General features: G+C 37.6%; 1 protein-coding gene across 12 annotated transcripts in view; it reads right to left on the bottom strand.

The window, feature by feature from the left end:
- The window catches only part of Unc79 (unc-79 homolog, NALCN channel complex subunit), a 267146-nt gene that overhangs the window by 105104 nt on the left and 135693 nt on the right, over positions 1-26349 (bottom strand). For 9 of the 12 annotated variants that reach the window (XM_058577735.1, XM_058577733.1, XM_058577730.1 and 6 more), the window contains 9 exons: positions 25889-26116; positions 18733-18871; positions 15459-15538; positions 15223-15371; positions 10965-11122; positions 8288-8469; positions 3149-3350; positions 1562-1741; positions 98-163 (listed from right to left, as the gene is read on the bottom strand). In XM_058577735.1, the coding sequence (XP_058433718.1) occupies positions 98-163; positions 1562-1741; positions 3149-3350; positions 8288-8469; positions 10965-11122; positions 15223-15371; positions 15459-15538; positions 18733-18871; positions 25889-26116 (1384 nt within the window). The remainder of the gene's footprint in view (positions 1-97; positions 164-1561; positions 1742-3148; positions 3351-8287; positions 8470-10964; positions 11123-15222; positions 15372-15458; positions 15539-18732; positions 18872-25888; positions 26117-26349) is intronic. The other 3 variants (XM_058577734.1, XM_046441090.2, XM_058577728.1) reach the window with 1 other exon arrangement.

Consider the following 26349-nt stretch of genomic DNA (forward strand, 5'->3'; position numbering starts at 1 on the left):
GAATATCACTCTGGTCCAGTTAGAGACACCAGATTCTTTACCTTGTCCACCTGTGATAGACACTTGCACACGGCCCTTCAACGTCAGAAGTACCCACCTGGTGTTTGTTCAGGTGTCCCACCGAGGGCTGGAGCAGACTGCTCATGCCTGGTCAACCTCATAGCTTAAAAATCAACAACAACTCTATTTAAATAAGCATTACAGACAACTTGAGTCTAGAAAAAACACTCAGTGCTAACTGCACTGATAGCAGAAACAAGTTCCTACTTGTAATTAACATTACATAAATGATGTTTATGCAACCAAAGTTTTGTGGTTTTATAGGGATCTCAAGAAGATCCTTCAATGTTACTTCAGTTCTTAAATCTTTAAAATTGTCTTGTGAATTAACTAACAGGAAATAATAATAAATAAACTTCATATACCAAACTGATGAGCTAGGTTAGAAAAGATCTGGGAAACAGATCTTTTAATTAATTTATTTAATTGAGGTACTGGTTTCTAGGATCTGAAACAGCTTCTTCTGAGGCCTCACACTACTCCAGGTCATTCCTAAATGGTCACCTGTGATTATCTTTGCTTCCTGAAAAACTGGTTTAGTGATTACTTAAAGGGCTTTCATTGACTCTTCCCAAGTTCAAAATACCACATTCCCATAGCTTGTCATAAAATAGAGAAAATGTAATAAAATAAAATCATATTTATGATTAAAAATGACCATGTTATATAAGGCTGTTTTCTAAGAAATTGCAGTGTAAAAGCAAATCTTTTAGCTTCTGACAGGGTAAGAAATGTGTTTTAGGTGTTATTAACTTTATAGGCTTTATTTAAAGATTTAATCATTGAATAGTTTTAACAAGTTAGTAATATATTTAAATATACTTGTTCATTAATATGATGATTTAGTTAAGAATTTTTAATTGTAACTCTTGTACCATTGCTAAACATTAGAGTTTATCTAGTCTTTGATTAATTTATGGGAAAGTTTATTCTCTTTAAAAATGCAATATAAAGAAAAAACTTTATAAAACAAGTATAGATAATTTTAAAAAAACAGGCAATGAAGCTTGTTTTAATTATCTGGTGAAGCTGAGTAGGAACCAACTTCTCCTCAGTCTGATTTTTCTTTTTCAAAAACAGCCATGATTACTGGTTTGAGGGCTCACATGGCTTCTCCTAGAATGCATGAGGAGAAAATACATTCCAAAATTCAGCTCTACATGTCTAGCTGCACAGATCTAAACATCTACATCTTATTTAGAAAAGTGCTTAAGTTACAAGGCTGGTGTGCATACTTTCACATTCTAGAACTTAGAAACCAAGTTTCTTGCCAAGCTTCAGTGGATTTGCTGCCTTCTACATTTCAAGACAATTTGCCACTGGATCAGGGCTTTGCTGCACCCATTTACATCCCTGGTGATTTTCTAGGGAATCTAAAAACCAAACTTGTTGAACAAGCTCAGTTTGCCAAATTTGCTACTCTCTGTGAACATTCAACAAGACACATCAGCCTCAGAAAGACATAAACAGATTTAATGAAGAATGGAAGAATATACTCAACGAATTTTGGAGGTCAGAGTCTCAGGGAGGGACAGGGCCCTCTTGGATTCTGCAGGTCCTTTCACACTGTCCCTCAGAGATCGCACGCTCTTCTGGCGGTTCCTTGCAAAGCGAGCCCTCTTGATCTTCCACAATGCGGCGTCACTGAGGTTAGCAACATTGGTCCTCACAGCAGTAATGGCTTTGCAAAAGGAATTAAAGAGGTTACGTGGTTGGTGCTACTGCAAATGAGTACTACCACTTTGGAAATGAGATTCCTCCAAAGACCAAGAAAGGAACTACCATATGACCAACTATTCCACTCCTCGGTATTTACCCAGAAGAACTAAAATCAGTATACTACAGTGATATATGCATACCAATGTTTATAGCAGTGCAATTCACAATAGCCAAGGAAGGGAACCAACCTAGGTGTCTGTAAACAGATAAATGGATAAAGAAAACATGTGTATACATTGTAAGTTTTAGCAGAAAAAGTGTACACAATGGAGTTCTTCTCAGCCATAAAGAATAAAATTGTGACATTTGCTGGTAAATGACTGTAGCTGGAGAACATCATGCTAAGTGAAACAAGCCAGACTCAAAGTCAAGGTGGATTGTTTTCTCTCACATGCATAAGCTAGAGAGAAATTTAAAAATGTAAAAAGGGGGTGGGGTGAGATCCCATGAAAATGGGAGAACAGTGGAGTAGAAGAAAGGAGTTGAGGGAGGAGCAATGGGGAAAGGGGAGGGATTGCAGAAAGAAATTGACTGACTTACACTATGTATATGTATGAATGTATTACAATTAATTCCATTTTATGTATATCTATAAAGCATCAATTTAAAAATAAATAAATAGAAGGAAGAACAGTGGAGTAGAGAGAGGGAAATAGAAAGAGGGAGGAGGGAAGGGAAGGTGGATTGAAGGTGGGGGCTGAGATGGAGCAAACTATATTATATGCATGAATGAATATGTCAAAATGAACCCCACTATTATGTATAATGTACTAATAAAAACATTTTTAAAAGAGAGGTTATTATTTTTCTTCACTGCTATGTAATAAGGTAGTTTGAAACACTCCAAATGTTTTTTTTCAGTATTAAAAGATATATTTCATGGGTGCATGAGTTCTCCTTCTCCCCCTATGATAAGTCCTAAATTTTAAAAAATCATGATTGCTGTCCATTGTAGCCATCATCTATAATCTTTCTGTTTAGACCACCAGATTAAATTAGACAATTTTGCTATCTTTTCCCCCATCTATTTAGAGCTATAAGCAACTCATTAATAAGTATACAAGAGCTTGCAAGGTGCAAATATATCTACAAAAATGCTAATAAACAATAGTTGCATAATGATTGAAAAATATTTAAGGAATACACAATCACAAATGGTTATCACAGGTCTTCAAGGAAATGAGAATAATTTTTATTTTGGAATACCAGTATATACTTAAATCTATGGATTAGTTTAATAGATGTTTAATAAACATTTGATGAGTTCAGTATACATGAAATCAAGGCATCCTTCTACACACCAAGTATCTTCTGCTTCCCTAAAAAGAACACGGACTGTGACTATTTACAAGTTTTTTGTTTTACTTACTTGTAGGAAAAGGAAATTCTTTGTTACAATCCAAATGAAGTTGAGCTTCCAAAGAAAGAGTCTCAAACCTATTGACAAAGAATTCCCAGCTCAAAGCAGGAATATCTTGCTTAAGAAAATGCAAGAGTAAAAGCTTGCTCAATATTGTCGGCCGGTCTTTCACCACAGTATCAAACTGAAAGTCAAGACAAAGACAAAGGCCCTGGAAAAGAAGGGAAAAAAGAAAGTCAAATGAAAATATCTATGGTACATCAATGGCAATATACTAAACAGGTCCATAAACAAGGCAACCTCCTCCATCCACACTTATAAGCAGAATTATTCAAGTGAATTTTTTTTTTTTTTTGTAGCAGGGATTAAACTCAGGGTTATGAAACCACTCAGTTACATCCCCAGCCCTTTTCATATTTTATTTAGAGACAGGGTACAGCTAAGTTGTTTAGGGCCTCACTAAGTTGCTGAGGCTGGCTTTCAATTTGGCAATCCCCCTGTCAGCCTCCCAAACTGCTGGGATTACAGGCATATGCCACAGCGCCCAGCTTGAAATCTCTTTTTAAAATTTTTTTTTTTAGTTATACATGGACATAATATCTTTATTTTGTTTATTTATTTTTATGTGGTGCTGATGTTCCATCCCAGGGCCTCAATGTAGGGGGCAAGTGCTCTGCCACTAAACCCCAGCCCCAGCCCCAAATCTTTTTTGATGGTAAGTTTTGGCAGGAAATATAAAAAGGCAGAAGAGAAGCTCCTCCTAATTGGAGAATATCTCTTGAATTTTGCTTCAGAAATGTGAATGATATGTATGTTATTCATTTTCTAATGCATTAAATAATAACTATTCAATTCAAATACCCCCAAGCCCTCAAGGCAGTGTGTCCTTGTTTTTGTTTTTTTTTGGTCTGGAGTTTCATTAAGAAAAACCTGTTTTCAAAGCTACATTTCATTCTGACTAGAGTGAGATGAAATCTCAGTGTAGTTTTAATTTGCAGTTCTTTAATTGTTAGAGATGTTGAACATTTTTTCATGTATTTGTTGATCATTCATATTTCTTCTTTGGAGAAGGATCTGTTCAGTTCCTTTGCCCATTTATTGACTAGGTTATTTGTGGGGTTTTTGACGTTAAGCTTTTTTTTTTTTTTTTTTTTTTTAATTTTTTATTGTTGGCTGTTCAAAACATTACATAGTTCTTGATATATCATATTTCACAATTTGATTCAAGTGGGTTATGAGCTCCCATTTTTACCCCATATACAGATTGCAGAATCACATCAGTTACACATCCATTGATTTACATATTGCCATACTAGTGTCTGTTGTATTCTGCTGCCTTTCCTATCCTCTACTATCCCCCCTCCCCTCCCCTCCCCTCCCCTCCCCTCCCCTCCCCTCTTCTCTCTCTGCTCCCTCTACTGACATTCGTTTGTCCCCCTTATATTATTTTCCCCTTCCCCTCACTTCCTCTTGTATGTACTTTTGTATAACTCTAAGGGTCTCCTTCCATTTCCATGCATTTTCCCTTCTCTCTCCCTTTCCCTCCCACCTCTCATCCCTGTTTAATGTTAATCTTCTTCTCCTGCTCTTCGACCCTACTCTGTTCTTAGTTACTCTCCTTATATCAAAGAAGACATTTGGCATTTGTTTTTTAGGGATTGGCTAGCTTCACTTAGCATAATCTGCTCTAATGCCTGAACAGACACTTCTCAGAGGAGGACATACAATCAATCAACAAGTACATGAAAAAATGCTCACCATCTCTAGCAGTCAGAGAAATGCAAATCAAAACCACCCTAAGATACCATCTCACTCCAGTTAGATTGGCAGCCATTATGAAGTCAAACAACAACAAGTGCTGGCGAGGATGTGGGGAAAAGGGTACACTTGTACATTGCTGGTGGGACTGCAAATTGGTGCAGCCAATTTGGAAAGCAGTATGGAGATTTCTTGGAAAGCTGGGAATGGAGCCACCATTTGACCCAGCTATTCCCCTTCTCGGTCTATTCCCTAAAGACCTAAAAAGAGCATGCTACAGGGACACTGCTACATCGATGTTCATAGCAGCACAATTCACAATAGCTAGACTGTGGAACCAACCTAGATGCCCTTCAATGGATGAACGGATAAAAAAAATGTGGCATTTATACACAATGGAGTATTACTCTGCATTAAAAAATGACAAAATCATAGAATTTACAGGGAAATGGATGACGTTAAGCTTTTTGAGTTCTTTGTATATCCTGGAAATTCATTCCCTATTTGAGGTGCAGGTGGAAAAGATTACATTTCTAGCAATTAGAGAAATGCAAATTAAAACCACACTGAGATTTTATCTCACTCCAGTCAGTCAAGAATATAAGTAACAACAAATGTTGGTGAGGATGTAGGAAAAAGGCACACTCATACATGCTGGTGGGACTGCAAATTGGTGCAACTACTCTGGAAAGCAGTATGGAGATTCCTCAGAAAATCTGATATAGAATTAACATTTGACCCAGTTATCTCACTCCTCAGTATATATCTAAAGGACTTAAAATCAGCATACTAATGACCAATATAATTCTGCAACATGTACACTCAGAAAAATGAGAAATTATATTTCATCTATGTCTGATATATCAAAGTGCATAACTTCATTCTACTGTCATGTATGACTAATTAAAACAAATAATTTTTTTAAAAAAATCAGCATACTACAGTGACATGGTCACATCAATGCTTACTGCAGCTCAATTCACAATAGCTAAGCTATGAAACCAACCAACATACCCATCAACAAATGAATGGATAAAGAAATTGTGGTATATATAAACAATGGAATATCACTCAGACATAAAGAGTGACTTTATGACATTTTCCAGTAAATGGATGGATCTAGAGACCATAATGCTAAGTGAAATAAGCCAATCCCCCAAAAAACAAAGATCAAATATTCTCTCTGATAAGTGGATGCTAACACACAACAAGGGGGAGGGGAAGAATACAAGTTCAGTAGATTAGACAAAGGGGAACAAAAGGGAAGGAAGGGGGATAGGAATAGGAAAGACAGTAGAATAAATCTAACATAATTTTCCTGTGTACATGTATAAAAATACCTACGTGAATCCACCATCGTACCCACTCAAGGAATGGGGTCCTAGTATAGGACATATTTCATGCTTATATAATTTTATCAAAATGGATTCTACTGTCATGTATAACTAACAAGAACCAACAACAACAAAAGCTACATTTCTGAATTCACATGAAGATATTTTTAAATTCCCTTTCACTTCTAAATTGCATGGTTCTCTAAAAGTCACTTTGTCTTTTTGGAATGTGAGTGGAACAGACTTAAAAAATCAAAGTTGGGGGCTGGGCTACAGCTCAGTTGTAGATCACTTGCCTAGCATGTGTGAGGCCCTGGGTTCAACCCTCAGCACCATATAAAAATAAATAAATAAACAAACAAATAAAATGAAAGCATTCTGTTCATCTACAACTACAAAAAATTAAAAAAAAAAATCAGAGTAGAAATAGATGGAGAATCCCCTTCTCTATTCCATGAGTTTACCATTTCACCTCTCTTCAATTGAGTGAAATTTAAAAGCTGTAATTCCTTCAACCATCTCATTTACTCATTTAACTGTAATCTAACAAGTGCCTCTTATATTCCAGGCCCTGAGCAGAGTGGGACATAGAATTCCTGGTAAGACATCAGAGAAGACTCCAGAAGACAGCTGGGGTTTATAAAGGAAAGCGGGCCACAGGCAGCACACTCTTACATTTTGTCAGACCCTGAAGAGTTTGTCCTTGCTTCTTGGTCTTAAATTATAGGAAAAAAAAAGCCACACCACATTGGGAGGCAGTGTGTACACACAAACACCTGCATGCACACACAGTTAAAAACATGGACTTAATTATGAATCAAACCTGAGTTTGTTCTGCCACAACTAGCTATGTGACTCTGACGTACTTTACCTTTCTAACCCTTAGTTTCTCATTTGTAAAATGGGAGCGCACAAAAGGGTATTGTGAATATGAATAAGCTAAGGCATGATGGAACACTTTTAATACAGGGCATTGGCAACATAGTGTCTATTTGACAAGTGTTAGCTCTTGCCCTAATTGTTAGTTTTGATAACAATGGCAAAATAACAAATCTGTATCAATATGGAGAAACAGTAGAGATTTTAGTCTTGATTCTCTCAAACTGATTTATTCTGTGCCCTTCAATTAGACCTGTCTCTCCAGGACTTGTAAAATTTCTGAAGTTTAGTAAACAGGTGCCACAGGAGATAAATGTACGACTCTCTCAAGGTCTTGTATCACGTTTGTGATGTTTCATTTTGGTGGCACACTTGCCTTCTCCAGCTTTACTTTGATTGCTATTATGATTCATCTGCTTTCTCTTAGCATCTATCCTGTAATGACAGGGGCTTCCAGCCTAGCAGCCAACAAAATGGCCTAGGATAAACCAGCCTAGTTTAAAAAGGTGCTACACACAACAAAAAGTTATGCAATAGTTACCGCTATCAAAGAGTGAGGTCAACAAAACTAAAATGAAAGAGCCAACAAAAAAGAATAAAGGGGCATCTCTGAATATCTGAAAATGGGTCAAGCTCTGGGATGATCTTCAATTTAAATACTTATACTGTATGGGTAGAGATTGGGGGCAAATAACTCATCTTTTTGTTTGTTTTCGATAAAATTTAACAAACCTGCCTTCAAACACACCCACAGAATTTCCACGTTACCATCATTGTCATCCATATTGTATTTATACAATGTCATGGTCTGAAGGTCGTGTTCCCCCCAAAATTTATTTGTTGAAACTTAATCACCATTGTGATCGTAATAGGAGGTGGGGCCCTTGAGAGATGATGAGGTAATGTTGGTGGGATCCTCATGAAGGGAATTAGTGTCCTTTTAAAAGAGGCCCCAGAAATAGTGAAAGGCACCAACCGTGAACCAAGCCCTGACCAGATACTGAAATCTGCCAGCACCCTCTAGAACTAGGATGAGTAAATTTCTATTGTTATATAAGCTACTCCATTTATGGTGTTTTATTATAGCAAGCCTGAAAGACTATGACATTGACAAATACCTCAGTAGTGGAACTGGCACAGACCATCTGCAGAACAAATATTACACATCATACATCACCTGCAATGCTGGCCTCTTTATGGTGTCGAGCAGGAGACCTGCCCTGGTAGCCACTGCAGGGTTGACATCTTCCACGGCTGTCAGAAAGCAGCAGAAGGCGTGTGCCAGGGAGTACTTTAGCAGGTGGTTTTTGGTCACTGAGTGAATATCCAGAAATCTACAAATTACAGCCACTTTTTCCACTGCAATGTAAAATACAGAGGACAAAATGTACAGAGGTACATATTACTCTTACTCTGAGAACTGAACCCACGAGAAAAAGTTAACTCAGGGACCCACATGGCAACGGTAAACACCAAAGGGAGATCCCCGTGCCCGTCTCCAGTGTTGTTTCATCTGCAGCAGAGGCCGTTCCCACTCGGGGCAGTGACTTCCTGCTGACGTAGCTCTTCACTTGATGTACCTCTTAGTCATTGTCTAGGCTTTTAAAATGGTCTTTCTCTTTGTTTAACTTTCAGTTCCATTTCAAACTACTCAAAATGTCTTTCTGCTCACTTGTGTGGCCATTCCATGGGAGCTCTGAGGACCACAGCAGGGAAGAAGAGGCACCCACCAGGCCAGGCGCCAGGTTTGGGTCTACTCTTAATGGTCATGATGTGAAATGACAGATAATTTCCTGTGGCTGCAGAAGCCACACATTTCTTCCAGGATACAAATATACCCTCGTTTAACGAATTTCAAATTATTCTTCAAATCTATGTAAAATTATTCTAGCCATTCTTACAGAACAATCTCATAAAAAATTTTCATACCAAGCACAGCAATACAGTGTGATGTGAATAAAGACATTTTAGTACTTTGATTAAGCTATTCTGGAATCCTAGAATATTCTTTCTACTCTTTTATCCTTGTTGACATTCGACCATTCCTATTAATTGCTGAGGTTCTATCTGTTCAATGAAGTCCCTCTGACCTTCCACCCAATGAACTCCTGTAAAAAGTACTACTCATTTTCACATTATTAATTTACATCTGGCATCTGTATATTCATCTTACATACCCATAGGACATGTGTTCTTTAGTGTTCTTACATTATGTCTTTTATTTTTTATCAACTTCATATGTGCTTGTATTTGGGCTCCTCAATTAAGTTGGAAGGCTTTTGATGGTAAAAATTTTCTCATACATTTTCTTATACTCACTTTTACCACTCCCATAGTACCTCTTACATGTAGTATTTATTCAGTAAATTCATGGATTCACTTGTTTTTAAAATATTTATTAAGAATGTATGTGTTTTATGTATTTGAAATTAAGGGACTATTGTAAGCAGTTGTGGGGAAAGGAAGTAAATGGAAGACTTTCCACATTCACAACTCTTGACTTCAAAGTCAAATTAACTAAAAGCAATAAGACAGATACAACTAGTTGAAATGTAATACAAAACTCTAATGGAGTACAAATAAAATGTAATGAGAGATCAGGGAATAAAGAAACTACTTTCTACTGAGATCACCTTGAAGGTGGAACTCAATGGTGGCATAGATAAAATGAAGATGGCATTTGGACAGGGACTAGAATGGAAGATGATTTCAGACAGAGAATAGAGAATGGCCAAGACACTGGGCCAAGGGAAGCAAGAAGCAATGGGCAAATGACAACGGTACAAGTAGAAAGGAGAGTGGCAAACCAGGCGGCAAACACTTGCAGTTAGGCGATGGGGAAATTTGTACAGCAGTTGAAGGAGCCTGAATATTTTTATTCTCTAGACATTGAGAACTCATTAAAAATTTTTATTTGAAAAGTAACATAATCAGAGCCATGATTCAGAAGACTAATCTGGCAATAATCTAATCCTTAAATTGGAATGAAGAAGCATATTTAAATATTTATCTGCTTTATTTGCATTTAAATACAAATTCCCTATAAAACATTGCAAATGCCATGCAGATTTTTGCTAGAAAATTTTACCCTACAACATCTAATTTCTTACACCATCATGAACTGGCATATTAACTAGTCCCTGGGATTTGTGTGAATGTCAAAAAGCAAGAACTCTTTGAAGTGGCCAGAGTGTAGGAAACTGTTAACTCATCTAATGGGACTTCCATTTCTGGGTCAAACTTTTGAGACACTAAAATACGTGGAACCATTCTTATAAGCAACACTCTGGCAATCCAAACCCTGCTTGCTGCCCCTGAGAACAATGAGACAGAAGATATAAAGTTCCAAGAAAACATCCAAGGTCCTTCTCTACCACATTATTCTGAGAATTTGCCATTTTATGCACTAGCAAATTAGACCCTTCATGCACCAGACTTGGTTCTTTGTGCCTCGATGGCAAGACCAGAAGGAATTCTCAAACCTTACTGAATTACCTGAAAACTTGTTTAAAATCTAGATTCCTATCCTCACCACTACCCTGAGATTCTGATTCAGTACGTTAGGGTGGGGCTCAATAACTATCTCAGTAACTCTGATACAAGTTACCTACATTATTTATAAACCAAATGGACACATTTGGGAGTAAAAAAAGGGGGGGGGGGCTAACTAATTATGCCTGGATAATGTCAAACACTCTGTAAAACTGTGTGGAGGAGACTCAGTTGAGGAACACCAGCCATCAGGAGAATGTCCCTTAAATGGCAGGAGGAGAAAGGAGGCCAAAAACAGATGTCAGAACTGGACATCTGGTTTACATTATGAGCAGAGAATTTTTAAGCTAATACAGAAGTACCTGCTTCAAACCTCATCTTCCAGTCTTTGCTGTTAAAGTTGCTGTTTATGATAGTCCAGAAGATGTCAGCACCATGAGGAAGGGACAGAGCATGGAGGAGGAGAGGGACCGCCAGTGAAGACAGCTGGGAGAACTCGGACTTGACGACTCTCCACAGGCTGAGGAGTCAAGAGAAGCAAAGTGGTGAGAGTTTATTGTTTCCCGGAAAAATATCCTCTTATCTTAGCTCCTGGTGAGTATAGTTAATTGTCAGCTGTTAGGGATGCTTTCAGTGAAATTACATTCATCCACAAGACTATAATCCTCTGATAACATTTTCTATACTGTTATATTAATTTTTTTAAAGAAATCACTTTCATATAACAATACAGAAAAATACCTATTACATCTTTAACATAAAATTAAAATTTGCATATTACAAATTTCAGCTACAAAAATAAACAATGACTTAATATACAAAACTGGCATTAGTTAAGATGATGGGGTGATACATGATTTTTAGCATTTTTCTTTTAATGAACAGCTGTAAAATTTTGTTGGTTTTGCCTTCCCAGCAGCCCTGTCCCCTTATTATGGCAAAGAACAACTATTTTTCTATTAAAAACAGCCTCTGCAGGAACTGGCAGTATTGTCAATCAAGCTCCCCCACTCCCCTATCATGAGGGTGAACCCAAAATACAATAGTCTTTCAATACCCAGAACAGTGACCAGTCTTACAAGTGGGCATATGTTTCAAGCATGGGAATGTCCAAGTGTTTGTTCAGAGAGCAATATTTTCTCTGGGAGAGAAAAGATCTCTCTCTTTCTGAAATCTCAGGAAGAAAGGGCAGTGTCAGTAAGGGGCTGCCAGAGGCTCTCTTTCCCACTTCTCAGGACAGCCTGCCTGGGGAGAAGCCAACACTTGGTTCTACCTAATAAGCAAGACGGACCTAGGCTAAGTGATGGGGTAGGTGGGGAAAGCAAAAAGACAGACAGGGGACAGAGGAAGGTCCCTGGTAATACCTTGCCCCTGATAAGTTTAAGCTAAGACCCTATCAAGCCCTACCAGAATAATTCTCAATATATTTTGGGTTCAATTTTTCATTTAACTATATGAAGCATGCCTTTTATTGGTTTTCTTTGTTATTTGAAGGATTTTTTTTTCATATGTGGCTCCAGAGTTAGTACCAGAAGCAATACTATTTGTTGTCGTGAGTCATTCATGAGCTGTGTGTGTGAGCTATGCGCATTTGAGCATATGAGGGGACGGGTCTGGTGTCGAGCACTTATTGGGCTATGCAACACAAGTGTGCCTTTTCTCTCACTCTGCCTATGATCCCATATAGCACCTGAAATGGACATGACTGGACAAAATGTCAATCAATCACCTGACCACAAGACATCACCAAGCAAGCCTCTACCCTTCGAAACCCATCCCTTGCCTTATTTGGGTGGAACATTTTATAGAATGTCTTTTCCTCAATAAGTAGAGGGGTTTGGGGTGTGCTGGCTCTCTTGCTTGCCTCTCTTGCTCCCCTTGCCCTCTTTCCAGCATGGAAGGTGATCTTTGAGGTCACAGAGCCATCCCTGACCCCAGCAATTAAGAAAAAGGTATTTTCATGTTTGTGTAGTTTCTTTGCCACTTTCTTAGTTATTGATAAATAACTCGGATCATCTTGTCAGCCTGGCCAGCTGGCGACAATTTGTGACTTTAAAAAGCTTATAATGAGGGCTGGATTGTAGCTCAGCGATAGAGCGGTTGCCTAGCAAGTATGAGGCACTGGGTTCGATTCTCAGCACCACATATAAATAAATTTTAAAAAGGTCCATCAACAACTTAAAAAAAAAAAGCTTATAATGTACCACAGAGAGATGAGCAGAATGTCACTTTCTCTCTCTTCTTTGCAGAAAGCATACTGACATACAACACAATAAATTTGCCTGCTAATCAGAAGACATGCCAAAACTATAGCATAAAAAAGAGCCATTTTCAAACACCATCAGTTCAACCTGAGTACTGGAAGTCAGACAAACGTGGGTCTAATCCCAGCACTGCCGTCAATCAGCTGTATAACCAAGGGCAAAGTTTTCAACTCCTCTGAACTCCCGGTTCCTCCCAATGTGGGCTGATGCAGGGTGCTTGGCATACAGGAGTTATTCAAAGACCTTGAACTACCATCATCCCTGTGAGGGAGCATGATGATGTTTCTATGAAGAATGAAGAGGAAAGAGAAGACATAATTGCCACTTTGTGGAACTTTCAACTTAGATAAAGGAGGCGAACCACACACAGAACCTCCAGAACACCATGCTAGGACGAGAAGCTGGATCTGGACTGCCCTGTTGGCTGTTGAAGTCCTCTAAGGCAGCTTGGGTGGAAAAGAGGAAGACTGTCCTTTCCCAGACTCCTTCATTGTCATGATGTTAGGGTGGGACTTTGAGGAAAAAGCTTAGACTAAGTACCCCAAAAGCACAGCATCAATAATCCATTAGGCTTGGGCACATTTTTCTATGGGGAATACTTCAGTAACTGAAGTCTGCCTATTAAGAATCCCCACTCCTCTAGAATTAACAGAACATCTGCCCTGACTGTTCCATCACTGATTCTGACCATATTTGCAGCTTGTCTCATCTTTGGCCTGAACCTTTCAGATCATCCTCACTCTTCCCCACATCCAGGTCAGCATGTCTACCTCTCAGCTCCTTCCTCCCGCTACACCTGGATAATCCCTATTTTATGATGAGGAAACCTCTGTAGCCTCTCCACCTTTCCTTCTGTCATTCCTCTGCCTTTCCCATAGGTGCTTCTGTAGTGGGTTGAATAGTGTCCCCCAAAATTCATGTCCACCTAGAACTTCAGAATGTTACCTTACTTAGAATACACATAATTAGTTAAGGCAAGTTCATACTGAATTAAGATGGGCCCTAAATCTAATGACTGGTGGCCTCATAAGAAGAGGAAGGCAGAACACGCAGGAAATATGCTCTTTACAGCTGGGTCCCAACCTACTTCTCTGGCCTCTTTTTTCCTTATTACCTCACAAAACCACACCATGAATCATGAAGCAAAAATGAAACCTTGGCATCACCTAGGCTGGCCTTGCTCATTTCTCACCTCCTCTTTGCAACTCCATCCTCTGGTTGCTCTTAACACTTATGCTTCCCCAAAAAGGTTCTACCTATCTCCAAACTTATCAACCAAAATTCTTTGCTGTAGTACCCAAACGGTCTCTACTGCTCAGCCCTTCACCAGCCATTCATCCAGAAAAGAGCTCACCCACCTGTGAATTGTGCAAAATAGTCACTTATCACATTCCCTTGGGTTACACATATATACATATTTGGGTGTGTGTGTGTGTGTGTGTGCACATGTGTATAAAATGACCATGTGTCTTAGTTTATCCAAGATCTTAGTTTATCCTGTTGTTTTGATATTATTGTGAAGGCCATCCCACTTTAATCTAAAAAGTAGACCAATTTAAATAATAAAATATGTGATCATCTTCTGTATACTGAGAATTAATCCCTTCTAGACAAGACTACAAACTCCCCAAGTGCCTAGAATAGTAATATATACAGTGAACACTCATTATATTTTTTGAATGAGTAAATAAATAAGTGAACAAAATAAATAAAGACAGACTTGGTTTTGTCTCCTAGTTACCCTTAACCTGAAGGAACCTTTTTCCTTTTCCTTTTTTATCATTTTTCCTTTTGTCTCATCTTATTCTCTTACATGTAAAATGAGGATAATATTTTTTTGACTTGCTGCCAGGAAAACTCTAACAGTTATTTTAAGGTCCTCCAGAAGAAAGCACTGTATATCCAGGGCAATATTTTATTATTATTCTCAAAATGCCTCAGCAGTGTCTAAGAAAATAACTTTCCAGACAATGCATGGAGGGATTTTAGATGTCTATTAGTTCCATTTCATGTGAGAAAATGAGTAAATCCTTACTTAGTTATACTAAGTAATTATTAAATTATCTGTTGACTTTTTATAGGGCATGCTTTATTCTTAACCCATATAACAACTAAAAGGCATAAAAGTAACCCATGTTTTACTTTTTAATATTCCTACAGTATCTAGCAAGTGAACATAATCTTCATATTGACATAGTTTAATATCAGGTGAAATAAAATAAATAAAAGTAGTTCCATAGGTAATAAAGCTGTCCTTCCTGAGAAAATAACCCAAATGAGCTAGTAAGTCATATTCTAAGTTCACGTCTGAAGCTTAAAATATAAACAAACAAAATAAGACATTAGGAAGACATACCTTGCGATCAACATGTGGTCCTGAATGTAGGCTAAAAATTGGGGATGATCTTTTCTAGCAATGTATAAACATTCTCCGTGCAGACAGAGAATCTTCAGGCAATTGAGCATATTAAAAAGAATGTCTGGCTCTTCAAATTTAGCCATTTCCTATGCAAAAAAAAACCCACATGGTTACTGGGTTTTCCAAAACAGCATGCTACTAATCCAAAAATTCAAAGATTTCAGAAAATATACCTGGAAAATGGTGTATATTAGTCTCAACGTTACAGGAAGCTGTTGGTAGCAAAACTTTCTTTCAGTATCATTCTTTACTGCTGTGAAGAAATAATTACACAAAGGTTAGCCTATCTACTCCACACACCCCAATCATCATCAGTTGATCAAGATCATGAAACCAAATACAGAATATATTGATAAGTGTTTGTACACAAACCTTACATGTTTTTATTTGCTCTCCAAATTAGAGTATAGCCCTTCCATGAGACAAGTGCAGAAAGCCTCAATGTAGGCTTCTCTGCCTCCATTTTCACTATTGGCCCATCATGGATTCTGAGATCTTTGGCTCCCTGAGCTACCCCAGCCCAGCCCTATGCAGGTCAATTAGCACCAGAGGGGTTTAATCCCATAAATTAACTCAAAATAGGGCATTCAGAAAAAAAGATGAATGTATTCAGATGAGAACACCACTGGTTTTATCTTTTTGTTTTATCTTCTTGTAGGATCTCTAAACCCTTTGTCACTGGTGGTGGGGGGAGGGCAATAGTATACTATAGTAACTTCAATGAAGTTAACCAAATGAAGACACTAGTGTAAAATGTGTTAAATAACACACCAATGTAGTAAGCTTTGGCAATTTCTAGGATTAGAGACAACGGCAGTCTAATCCTCTCAGCCTATATATTAAACAGTTTACTGAGAATATTCCATTCAAAGATATTTTAAACACTTGCTACCAGCCCTTGGCTCGATTTGTTTAATGTGGAAGTTTGATACAATATTTTAGTGGTGGACATAGATGACTGCCATATGCAATAGGCACCAGGCCACTGAGTGAAGAAAAACGAAATTGTCTTGAAGGTAATGGAATCACTGAACATGCGGATGGAGCAGCCACCCCCTGACTCCCTGAGGAGGAGTGAGGATCACTGCCTGAAGGCCACAGAGCTGGGGCAGCCTGCAGCTCTGAGAAGCCAGGAACGCGGTCATGGGAGAGTTTACAGGGGCTTCCTTGAGGACACAGTCCATAGCTGTGTCCTGCAAGACAGCAGAGAGCAAAAGAAGGGAAGCAGCTGATGCTGTGCCAGAGCCTGAAGCAGTGTCTGGGGAAGAAGGGCAAAGTGAACGCCTTACAAGTAGAGTTTATGATATGTCAGCAAGAAAAATAGTACAGCTGGCCTCCACATCCACGGTCTCTGTACCTATAGATTCAACCAACTAAGGCTCCGAAACAAACAGAGGGGAAAAAAATGCATCTATACTGAACATATACAGATTTTTTTCTAATCATTATTCTATAAAAAATGCAATATAACAACTATTTGTATAGCATTCACACTATATTAGGGATTATATGCAACTTAGAGATAATGTGAAACACATAGGAGGATGTGTGTAGATTACAGGTAAATATTACACTATCTTGAGCACCACACAGTCTTTGATCTCTGTCAGGCGGAGCGGATGTGTCTTAAAACCAGCACCCTAGGGACATCTGTAATTTATTTTTTAAAACTGTTTGATTTTAACCATTGTTCAAATAAAATATTGTATATAGAAGGGGCAATTGATTGATTTGTGCATTATCTTAGGTTTAGAAAATAAATCTGTATGGAAAGAGCACAGGTCAGGGGATTCTAAGTGAAGCCCTGGCTTCCCTTAGGCATGAAGCCTGAAAAAAACATGACTCTGGGCTGTCATTACTTTTGAGTAAAGCAGGAGACCTGGTTTCTAGTCCCAACTCCCGCTACTACTAGTTTTGTAAGATTCGAATTTCTAATTCCCAGGCCCCCACCCAGAATATACTCAAAATTGGGGGTGGAGAGTGGAGCTCATTTGTTTTGTTTGTTTCCAGTCCTCAGATGTTTGTGATGCTCCATCCAGCACAGCCTTGGAAGCACTTATGTATAAGCATAAATTATAAATGAATCACAAGAGCTACACCACCATGGGCAGATCATTTAACCCATCTGGGATTTATTTTCTCATCAGCAAAGTTAGAAGGCTGAACTAGATTAGCAGATTCAACCTTCTTTTCTGAAGGATGCTTTGTTTAAGGAAAATCCTGCTTAGAACTCCAGTGTAAAAAGTATAGCAAATTGGAGAACCCCACAGAGCTGGGCAGGGAGCCCACATATTTATCATTGGCCCTCATTTTCCCACCAATTGTCACCCCAATGAAGGAAGTTCCAAAGAAATTAACAGGGAGTTTTCATAGCTCCAGGAAGTACCCTTCAAAAACCAATAAAATGGATCACCTCAGACATTCCTTCAAACTCTAAGTTTCAATGGTATCAAGTGGTGTGGGCTGAGATAGTCATACTCACTTTACCAAGTGGAAGCAGTTCTGACCAAGAATTTTGTAGCAATGATGTGGTTACCTTGGTCTGAATAAGACACTGAGTAGCAACAGTGAACCCCACAAAACAGTCCCCTAAGAATGCTTACTGTTCGCTGAAGGAATGATGTAAAGCCCTTGTTTTCTGATTCTGGAGTGAGTCTCCCAGGACGAAGATAGTCTAATAGTTCAGGATAATGAAAGCAGGAATATTTTTTTGAAGCTGCCCCAATTGCCCCAGGTACTGTTCAAATTCCCAGAGTACCACCATCCAGATCTACAAAATTAGGCTTCTCCAGAGGCACATGGGGGTCACATCCTGAATTCCCTAAACTCCCTCAGAGCACAAATTACAAATTAATCCATTTTCCTGTCATCTTGTTGTTCCAAATCTGCCCACTCAGAGCCTTTAAGCAAATTATAAAGTCATCCCTCCTCCCAACTGGGAGTGGAGTCATCTAGACTCTGAGAAAGACCTTAGCAACTACCAACTGTCCATTGTCCTAGCCAAGTGCATGGGGTGCAGAAACTGCATGGAAGCAAGTTGTGTTCCCTCTGAATGAAAATATTTTGCTCTGGCCACGTGCCCTGAGTAGCTGTTGAACTTGCCAGCACCCTCCACCTCAGCCAATCAGCGTCTGCTTATAGTTACTTCTGCACACAATGAACACAACTCATTTTGTCGGAATTGTGTTAGTTTTCTACACTAACATAAGTTTTTCATGGGTAACAAGATCTGTTTCCAGAAAGATGATCAGATTGTGTTCCACTGAAGCTATAATGGATCTTCCACCTCATAATCTGGTAGGAAATGGCTCATCTGCATAAGTCAACATTAAGAAAGGTGCATCTGAACTTGCCGTAGTCTATATCAACCTAAGAAACCAAGGATCTGAGCATTGGGCAAACTGGAAGGTGCATACTGTGCCCTCCCCATCAGCCAAGTTCACCTACCAGCATGTTCCGTGGGAGTGGTGCGACTGCCTGGGTTCTCCCCATGCTTGGCTGCTGGGTCCTCCTCCTCTCCTTCAGGGCCTATAATGAACTCTGGTCTGGAAGAAAGGAGGCTATCCTCCAGGCTGTCTGTGGGCTCCTGAAACAAACACAGCAAACCGTTGGGCTGCACAGAAGGTTTGGCTTAAGTCAATAAAAATGGATCATGGCCTGTTCTGTTCAACCCTCTGAGCTAGGAGGGCAAGGCAGCACACCTCCAGGAAGCCTGAGTTTGCTTCCATAACAGTGAAAGATCTGTACCAACTGTTATTGAAGCATTTGTTTTCACTTGAATAAAAAAGAAAAAATAATGAACACATCATCTAGGCGACTCTCACATCTTCCTAGGCTACTCTCCACTTCTGCTTTAATCCCCTAGATTGGTAAGTATCCCACTCACCCAAGGACTCCCACCCATGAACATTTTGTTCAGAATTTATTTAGGAGGGGAAAATAAGAGGTTTTCAGAGATATGTTCAAATACAAATGCTAATTGTCCAGTCAAGTTAAAATATTAGAAGCAAGAAGTTACCATAGCATGAGAGAAAAAGGGAACAAGGTAGGACAACCAAAGTGTCCATTAACAGATGAATCAACAAAATGTGGTCTGTCCATGCAATGGAATATTTCTCAGCCTTAAAAAAGAAGGAGATTCTGACACCTGCTACAACATGGAGGAAACTAGAGGACATTCTGCTCAGGCATACTACACAAGTTTCACTTATATAGTTTACATTGTATAATGTAGAAACAGAAGAATGGTGGCTCCCAGGGGCGGTGGGAAAAGAGACAGGAGTAATTGTCATTTAATAGTTTTAGAGTTTCAGTTTTGCAATAGGAAAAAGTCCTGGAGATGGGTTGTATAACAATGCAAATATACTTAAAGTTCTGTATTTATACATAACACGTCATGTATATGCATATGCGTGTGTACACACAAATAAAACAGGCTGCAAAAAATAGAAGGAAAAGAAAATATTTAATTTTTCTGAGGTTTTTTTTTTAAAGAGAGGGTTAGGTATGGCTACCATTTAAAATATCTAACCTCGGGTAACTCTTCTACTTTTTTTCTTTCATGACTCATCTTCAAATATCTTCTTATAAAATTATCCTCATAACTATCACATTGACCACTAAACATTTTTTCAAACTTTATTTGACAAGCAAACAGGAGATAAAGATTGGCAGGACAAAGAAGATCATGAAAAGAAAAAATAAGTGCTAAAACAGTAACTGATAGGGCTCTGAACAAACACCTTTGCCAACTTCATAGTTTTATTGAGGCTGGCCCTGTTCCTGGAACAAACAGAAAGAAAACACCACAGCAAATCATAAACTGAGTTTCACACAGTTTGGCCCAATGGAGAGTTGCCTGCTATATACCGACTCCTGCATACACCTGGGAACCCACATTTCCAGTACTGTCCACCAAGGTAGCAGAGACCAGATGTGACCTGTCTTGCAAACTAGCCAAAGCCTCCTGCCAGCCCATTCTTCTTGTCCTCACCCACTCTCCTGATCTCCACTTATCCAATTAGGAAGTAGCTACTACATGCAGTAGACACTATTTGTTCTAAGAGTCTTCATCTGTTGATGAGCATCTAAACCATAATTTTTTTAATACTGGATATTGAACCCAGGGACATATAACTACTGAGCCATGTCCCCAGCCTTTTTTTTTTTTTTGTACCAGGAATTGAACTAAGGGGCACTTAACCACTGACCACATCCCTATCCCTTTTTATATATATATTTAGAGACAGAGTCTCCCTGAGTTGCTTAGGGCCTTGATAAGTTGCTGAGACTGGCTTTGAACTTGCAATCCTCCTACCTCAGCCTCCCAAATTGCTCAGATTACAGGTGTGCACCACCACACCTGGTGTCCCCGCCCTTTTTATTTTGTATTTTGAGATAGGATCTCACTAAGTTGCTTAGGGCTTCGATAAGTTGCTGAGGCTGGCTTTGAACTTGCAATCTCCCTTCCTCAGCCTCCAGAGTTTTTGGGATTATAGACATGCACCACCATGCCCAGCAATTGCTCATCATACCATTTGTGTTTATTGAGCCAATTAACATTGTAGATGTCATAATAGAAACTAAGTATTTAGTTCAATGCTGTATACTGTTTTCTTCTGTTGTTGTTATTATTTTGTCTTCCCTTAAACCATTAGGTACCAGAAATATTCATGGATACTATAAATTCATAGGGTAGAAACTCTGCCACCTCAGATTGATACTAATAAAAGGGTAGACACACAAACAATATGAAAAAGCAAGGGAACAAACCATCCTAAACAAATAAAAATACCTCAATAACAGAATCCATTGACATCACAGTGGAGAAAATGTCAGAGGAGGAATTTTAAAAGTTCATAGTTAAACTGATTTGTAAAGTAAAAGATGATGTAAGGAGTGAAACTGGAAAGAAAATAAAGTGAAAGATCACTTCAATAAAGTGATAGTTTCTAAAAAAGAACCAAATGGAAATCCTCAAGCTGAAGAAATCAATAAACCAAATTAAAAATTCAGTGGAAAGCATCACCAACAGACTAGACCACCTGGAGGATAGAGTTTTAGGCAATGAAAACAAAATATATAATCTTGAAAATACAGTTTACCATGGAGAAAAGATGTTAAGAGACCATTAAAAGAACTTCCAAGAAATATGGGATAACATGAAAAGGCCAAATTTAAGATTCATTGGGATAGATGAAGGCTCTGAAATAACAAATTAAAGGAATGCACAATCTTTTAAATGAAATATCATCAGAAAATGTCCCAAACCTTAAGAATGAAATGAGAAATCAAATACAGTTGGCTTGCATGACTTCAAATATATAAAACTGCAATAGACCCACATCAAGGCACATTATTATGAAAGTGTCTAACATAGAGAATAAGGTAGAATTTTAAAGACTATTAGAGAAAAACCATAGGTCATATCTAGACATAAGTCATTCCAGACTTCAGCTGACTTCTCAACCGAGACCCTAAAAGCTAGGACATCTTGGAATAATATATACAAGTTCTGAAAGAAAATGGATGCCAACCAAAATTATTATACCCAGCAAAATTAACATTCAAATTGAAGATGAAATAAAAACCTTCCATGATAAACAAAAGTTAAAAGAATTCACAACTAGAAAGCCTATACTATAAAACATACTCAATAAAATATTTCATGAAGAAGAAATTAAAAATAAAATTCAAAAACAGCAGAGGGAGGAACTACACTAGAAGAACAGTCAATCAAAGGAGAAACTAATACAAACTAAAAACCAGAAATAAATAAAAATGACAGGGACTAAAAATCATCTCTCTAATAACATTAAATGTAAATGGCCTAAAGTCATCAATCAGAAGACACAGAGTGGCAGACTAGATTGCAAAACAAGACCCAACAATATGCTGTCTCAACAGACTCACCTCATAGGCAAAGACACCCACAGACTGAATGTGAAAGGATTGGAAAAAAACATATCATTCACATGGATCTCGTAAACAAGCAGGGATTTCTATCCTCATATCAGATAAAGTGGACTTCAAGTCAAGGTTAATCATAGGAGACAAAGAAGGTTATTTCAGACTACTTAAGGGAATTATAAAACAAGAAATAACAATAAATATCTATGCCCTAAACATCTATGCATTTCAATATGAAGATACAATACACATATCAACATGCCTTCTCAATATGAAGAATCAAATAGACTACAACACAATAATACTGGGTGACTTTAACATGCCTATCTCATCACTGGATGGATTGTCCAAACAAAAACTAAATAAAGAAGTTGTAAAACTAAAAAATATAATTAATAATTTAGATCTAACAGACATGTTTAGACTATTTCATCCATCAATGACTGAATACACTTTCTTCTCAGCAGCACAAGGATCCTTCTCTAAAATAAACCATATCTTAGTCCACAAAGCAACTCTTTTAACAAATAAAAAAATAGAAATAATACCATGCATCCTAACAGATCACAATGGAATGAAATTTTAAAAATAGAGAAAATACCATGCATCCTATCAGATCATAATGAAATGAAATTAAAAATCAATGATAAAATAAAAAATAATACCTGGAGACTAAATAATACACTATTGAATGACAAAAGGATAGCAGAAGAAATCATAGAAGAAATAAAAAATACTTAGAAGTAAATGAGAATAATGATGTAACATATCAAAATCTCTGGGACACTATGAAGGTGGTTCTAAGAGGAAAATTCATAGCATTGAACTTATTTGTTCTAAGAATAGAAAGACACCAAATAAATAATCTACATTATATCTCAAGGCCCTAAAAAAGAATGAATCAACACCAAAATCAGTAGAAGACAGGAAATGATTACAATCAGAGCTGAAATCAATGAAACTGAAACTGTAAAAGTTAAAAAAACTCAACAAAAAGTTGGTTCTTTGAAAAAATTAACAAATTTGATAAACCCTTAACCAAGCTAACCAAAAGAAAGAGGGGAAAAAAACCCAAATTATTATAATTCATGATAAAAAGGAAATATCACCACAGACATTACTAAAAACCAGAGGATAATCAGAAACTATTTTGAAAATTTATACTTCAATAAATTAGATAATCTTAAAGACATCAACAAATTTCTAAGACATGACCTACCTAAATTGAACAAGGAGGACATAGAAGATTTAAACAGATCAATTTCAAGTAATGAAATTTAAGACACCATCAAAAGCAAAAATTGTTAATAAAATAATGGAAAACTTCACACAAAAATATATTAAAAAGAGAGTGCACCATGATCAAGTAGGTTTCATCCCAGGGATGTAAGGTTGGGTCAAAATACAGAAATCAATAAATATGATTCACCACATCAATAGACTTAAAGACAATAATCACATGATTATCTCAATAGATGCAGAAAAAAACATTTGACAAAGTATAACATCTATTCACATTTAAAACACTAGAAAAATTACAAATAGTAGGAACATATCTCAACATGGTAAAAGCTATATATGACAAACCCAAGACCAACATTATTCTAAATAGAGAAAAACTGAAAGCATTCCCTCTAAAAACTGGAACAAAATAGGGATGCTTTCTTTCACTACTTCTACTTAACATAGTTCTTGAAACTCTAAGCAGAGAAATTAGGCAAAATAAGTAGAGGGATATGAATAGGAAAAGAAGAACCCAAACTATTCCTATTTGCACTATGCAGATTTAATGCAATTCCTGTTAAAATTCCAATGATGCTGTTCATAGAAATAGAAAAAGCAATCATGGACATTTGGAAAGATAAAAGCCCTAGAATGGCCAAAGCAATCCTTAGTGAGAAAAGTGAATCCAGAGGCATCATAACACTAGACTTTAAATTATACTACAGAGATATACATCAACATCAATGCTTATTACGGTTCAATTCACAATAGCTAATAGAGATATAGTAACAAAAACAGCATGGTATTGGCACCAAAACAGACATGATGACCAATGGAACAGAATAGAAGATACAGAGACAAACCCACTTAAATACAGTTATCTGATACTAGACAAAAGCTCCATAAATATACATTGAAGAAGACAGCCTCTTCAACAAATGGTGCTGGGAAAACTGAAAATCTATATAGAATATAGATTAAATCTGAAAATCTATAGAGTAGTAGAGTAAAATGTAACCCTAATCTCATATCCTGCACAAAACTCAACTCAAAACTAACTCAAAGTGGATCAAAGACCTAGGCATTAGACAAGAAATGTTGCACATACTAGAAGAAAATGTAGGCCCAGCATTCCATCATGTCAGCTTAGGAATCACCTTTCTCAATAAGACTCCTGGAGCACAAGAAGTAAAATCAAGAATCAATAAATGGGACTGTATCAAACTAAAAAACTTCTTCACAGCAAAGGAAACCATCAAGAGCATGAAGAGAGAGCCTACAGAATGGAAGAAAATCCTTGCCACCTGCACCTCACAGTATTAATCTCCAGGATACATAAAGAACTCAAAAATCTTCACACCACAAAAACAAATAATCCAATCAATAAATGGACAAAGGAACTGACAGGTACTTTACAGAAAAAGAAATATGAATGGCCAATAAATATATAAAAAAATGTTCAACATCTCTAGCAATTAGAGAAATGCAAATTAAAACTACACTGAGATTTCATCTCACTCCAATCAGAATGGTAAATATCGAGAATACAAGTAACAATAAATGGTGGCAAGGCTGTCTGGGAAAGGATACACCCATACATTGCTGATGGAACTGCAAATTGGTACAGCCACTCTGGAAAGCAGTATGGATATTTCTCAAAAACTTGGAATGGAACCACCATTTGACCCAGCTATCCCACTCCTCAGTCAACACCCAAAGGACTTAAAATCATCATACTACAGTGACATATCCACATCAATGCTTATTACAGTTCGGTTCACAATAGATAAGCTATGGAACCAAACTTCAACAAATGAATGGATAAAGAAATTGTGGAATGTAGACACAATGGAATATTAGTCAGCCATAAATAAGAATGACTTTATGACATTTGCTAATAAATGGATGGCTCTGGAGACTATTATGCCAAGCGAAATAAGCCAATCCCAAAACCCAAATGTCCTCACTGATATAAGGATGCTAACACACAACACCAGTGGGGAGGGAAAGAACAGAAATTCAGTAAATACCAGAGTAAATCTCCACACCCCACACCATGTACAACCACAACACTGGAATCCTAATTAGAATAAGATGGACTCCATGTTTGTATAATATGTCAAAATATACTGTCATTTGCAACTAAAAAAAATCTTAAATCTTTGTGATAAAGTTCTTTTAAAATACCAGTAATGCTTTATGTTTATGGAAACTGCATGAATGGAGTTCTACAACCCTAACTCAAGCCACCTAATAGAATTCCATATAATGTGGCTGCATCTCCAGTCTTTTTCCAGGAACTTGTGTTAGTGAAAGTAATAGGAAAACTTTCTTTTGGTACAGTCTCACATATAACCCAGCACAGAGTATAAGATAACCCTGGAGGAAGACCCCATTACACCACTTTACACCACTGCCACCATCTTCATTACTACTGTACACAAGTCATCTCTCTTCTTCCACTACTTACCACCAGCCTGCTCTCTTCTTTGGGAGCCAGTCTTTCTAGGAGTTCACAAGCAAGCTGATAACAGAGGATGCTAGACTGACATAAGTTGCACTCGATTGCTTTTTCCTCCTTCTGGCAGGTGTGGGAGCCCCCCCAGGGGGCCTGGAAGACATTGTTTATAATAGAAATAATGTCCTTTGACAAGCTGTGCTCTAAACCCATTGTGATTCCATCATCTTGTAACTCCATCTGAAAGACATTGGGAAAAGGATCCCCCCCAAAAAAAAAAGAAAGAAGAAGAAGAAGAAGAAGGAATTTGGTATTTTTATCCAACATTTCATTGATATACTAGATGGAGATAATTTTCACTACTGACACCAACATTAAATTATTTAATGACAATATAGGTTCAATATCATAGATCGATATTTGTTTCCAAAGAGTCTTCTAGAAAAAATATAAACACAAGACAAAATAATGAG

Source organism: Marmota monax, unplaced genomic scaffold, assembly GCF_021218885.2.
Source record: "Marmota monax isolate L192 unplaced genomic scaffold, Marmota_monax_Labrador192_F-V1.1 WCK01_AAM20220418_F8-fsc00017, whole genome shotgun sequence".
NCBI lineage: Eukaryota > Metazoa > Chordata > Mammalia > Rodentia > Sciuridae > Marmota > Marmota monax.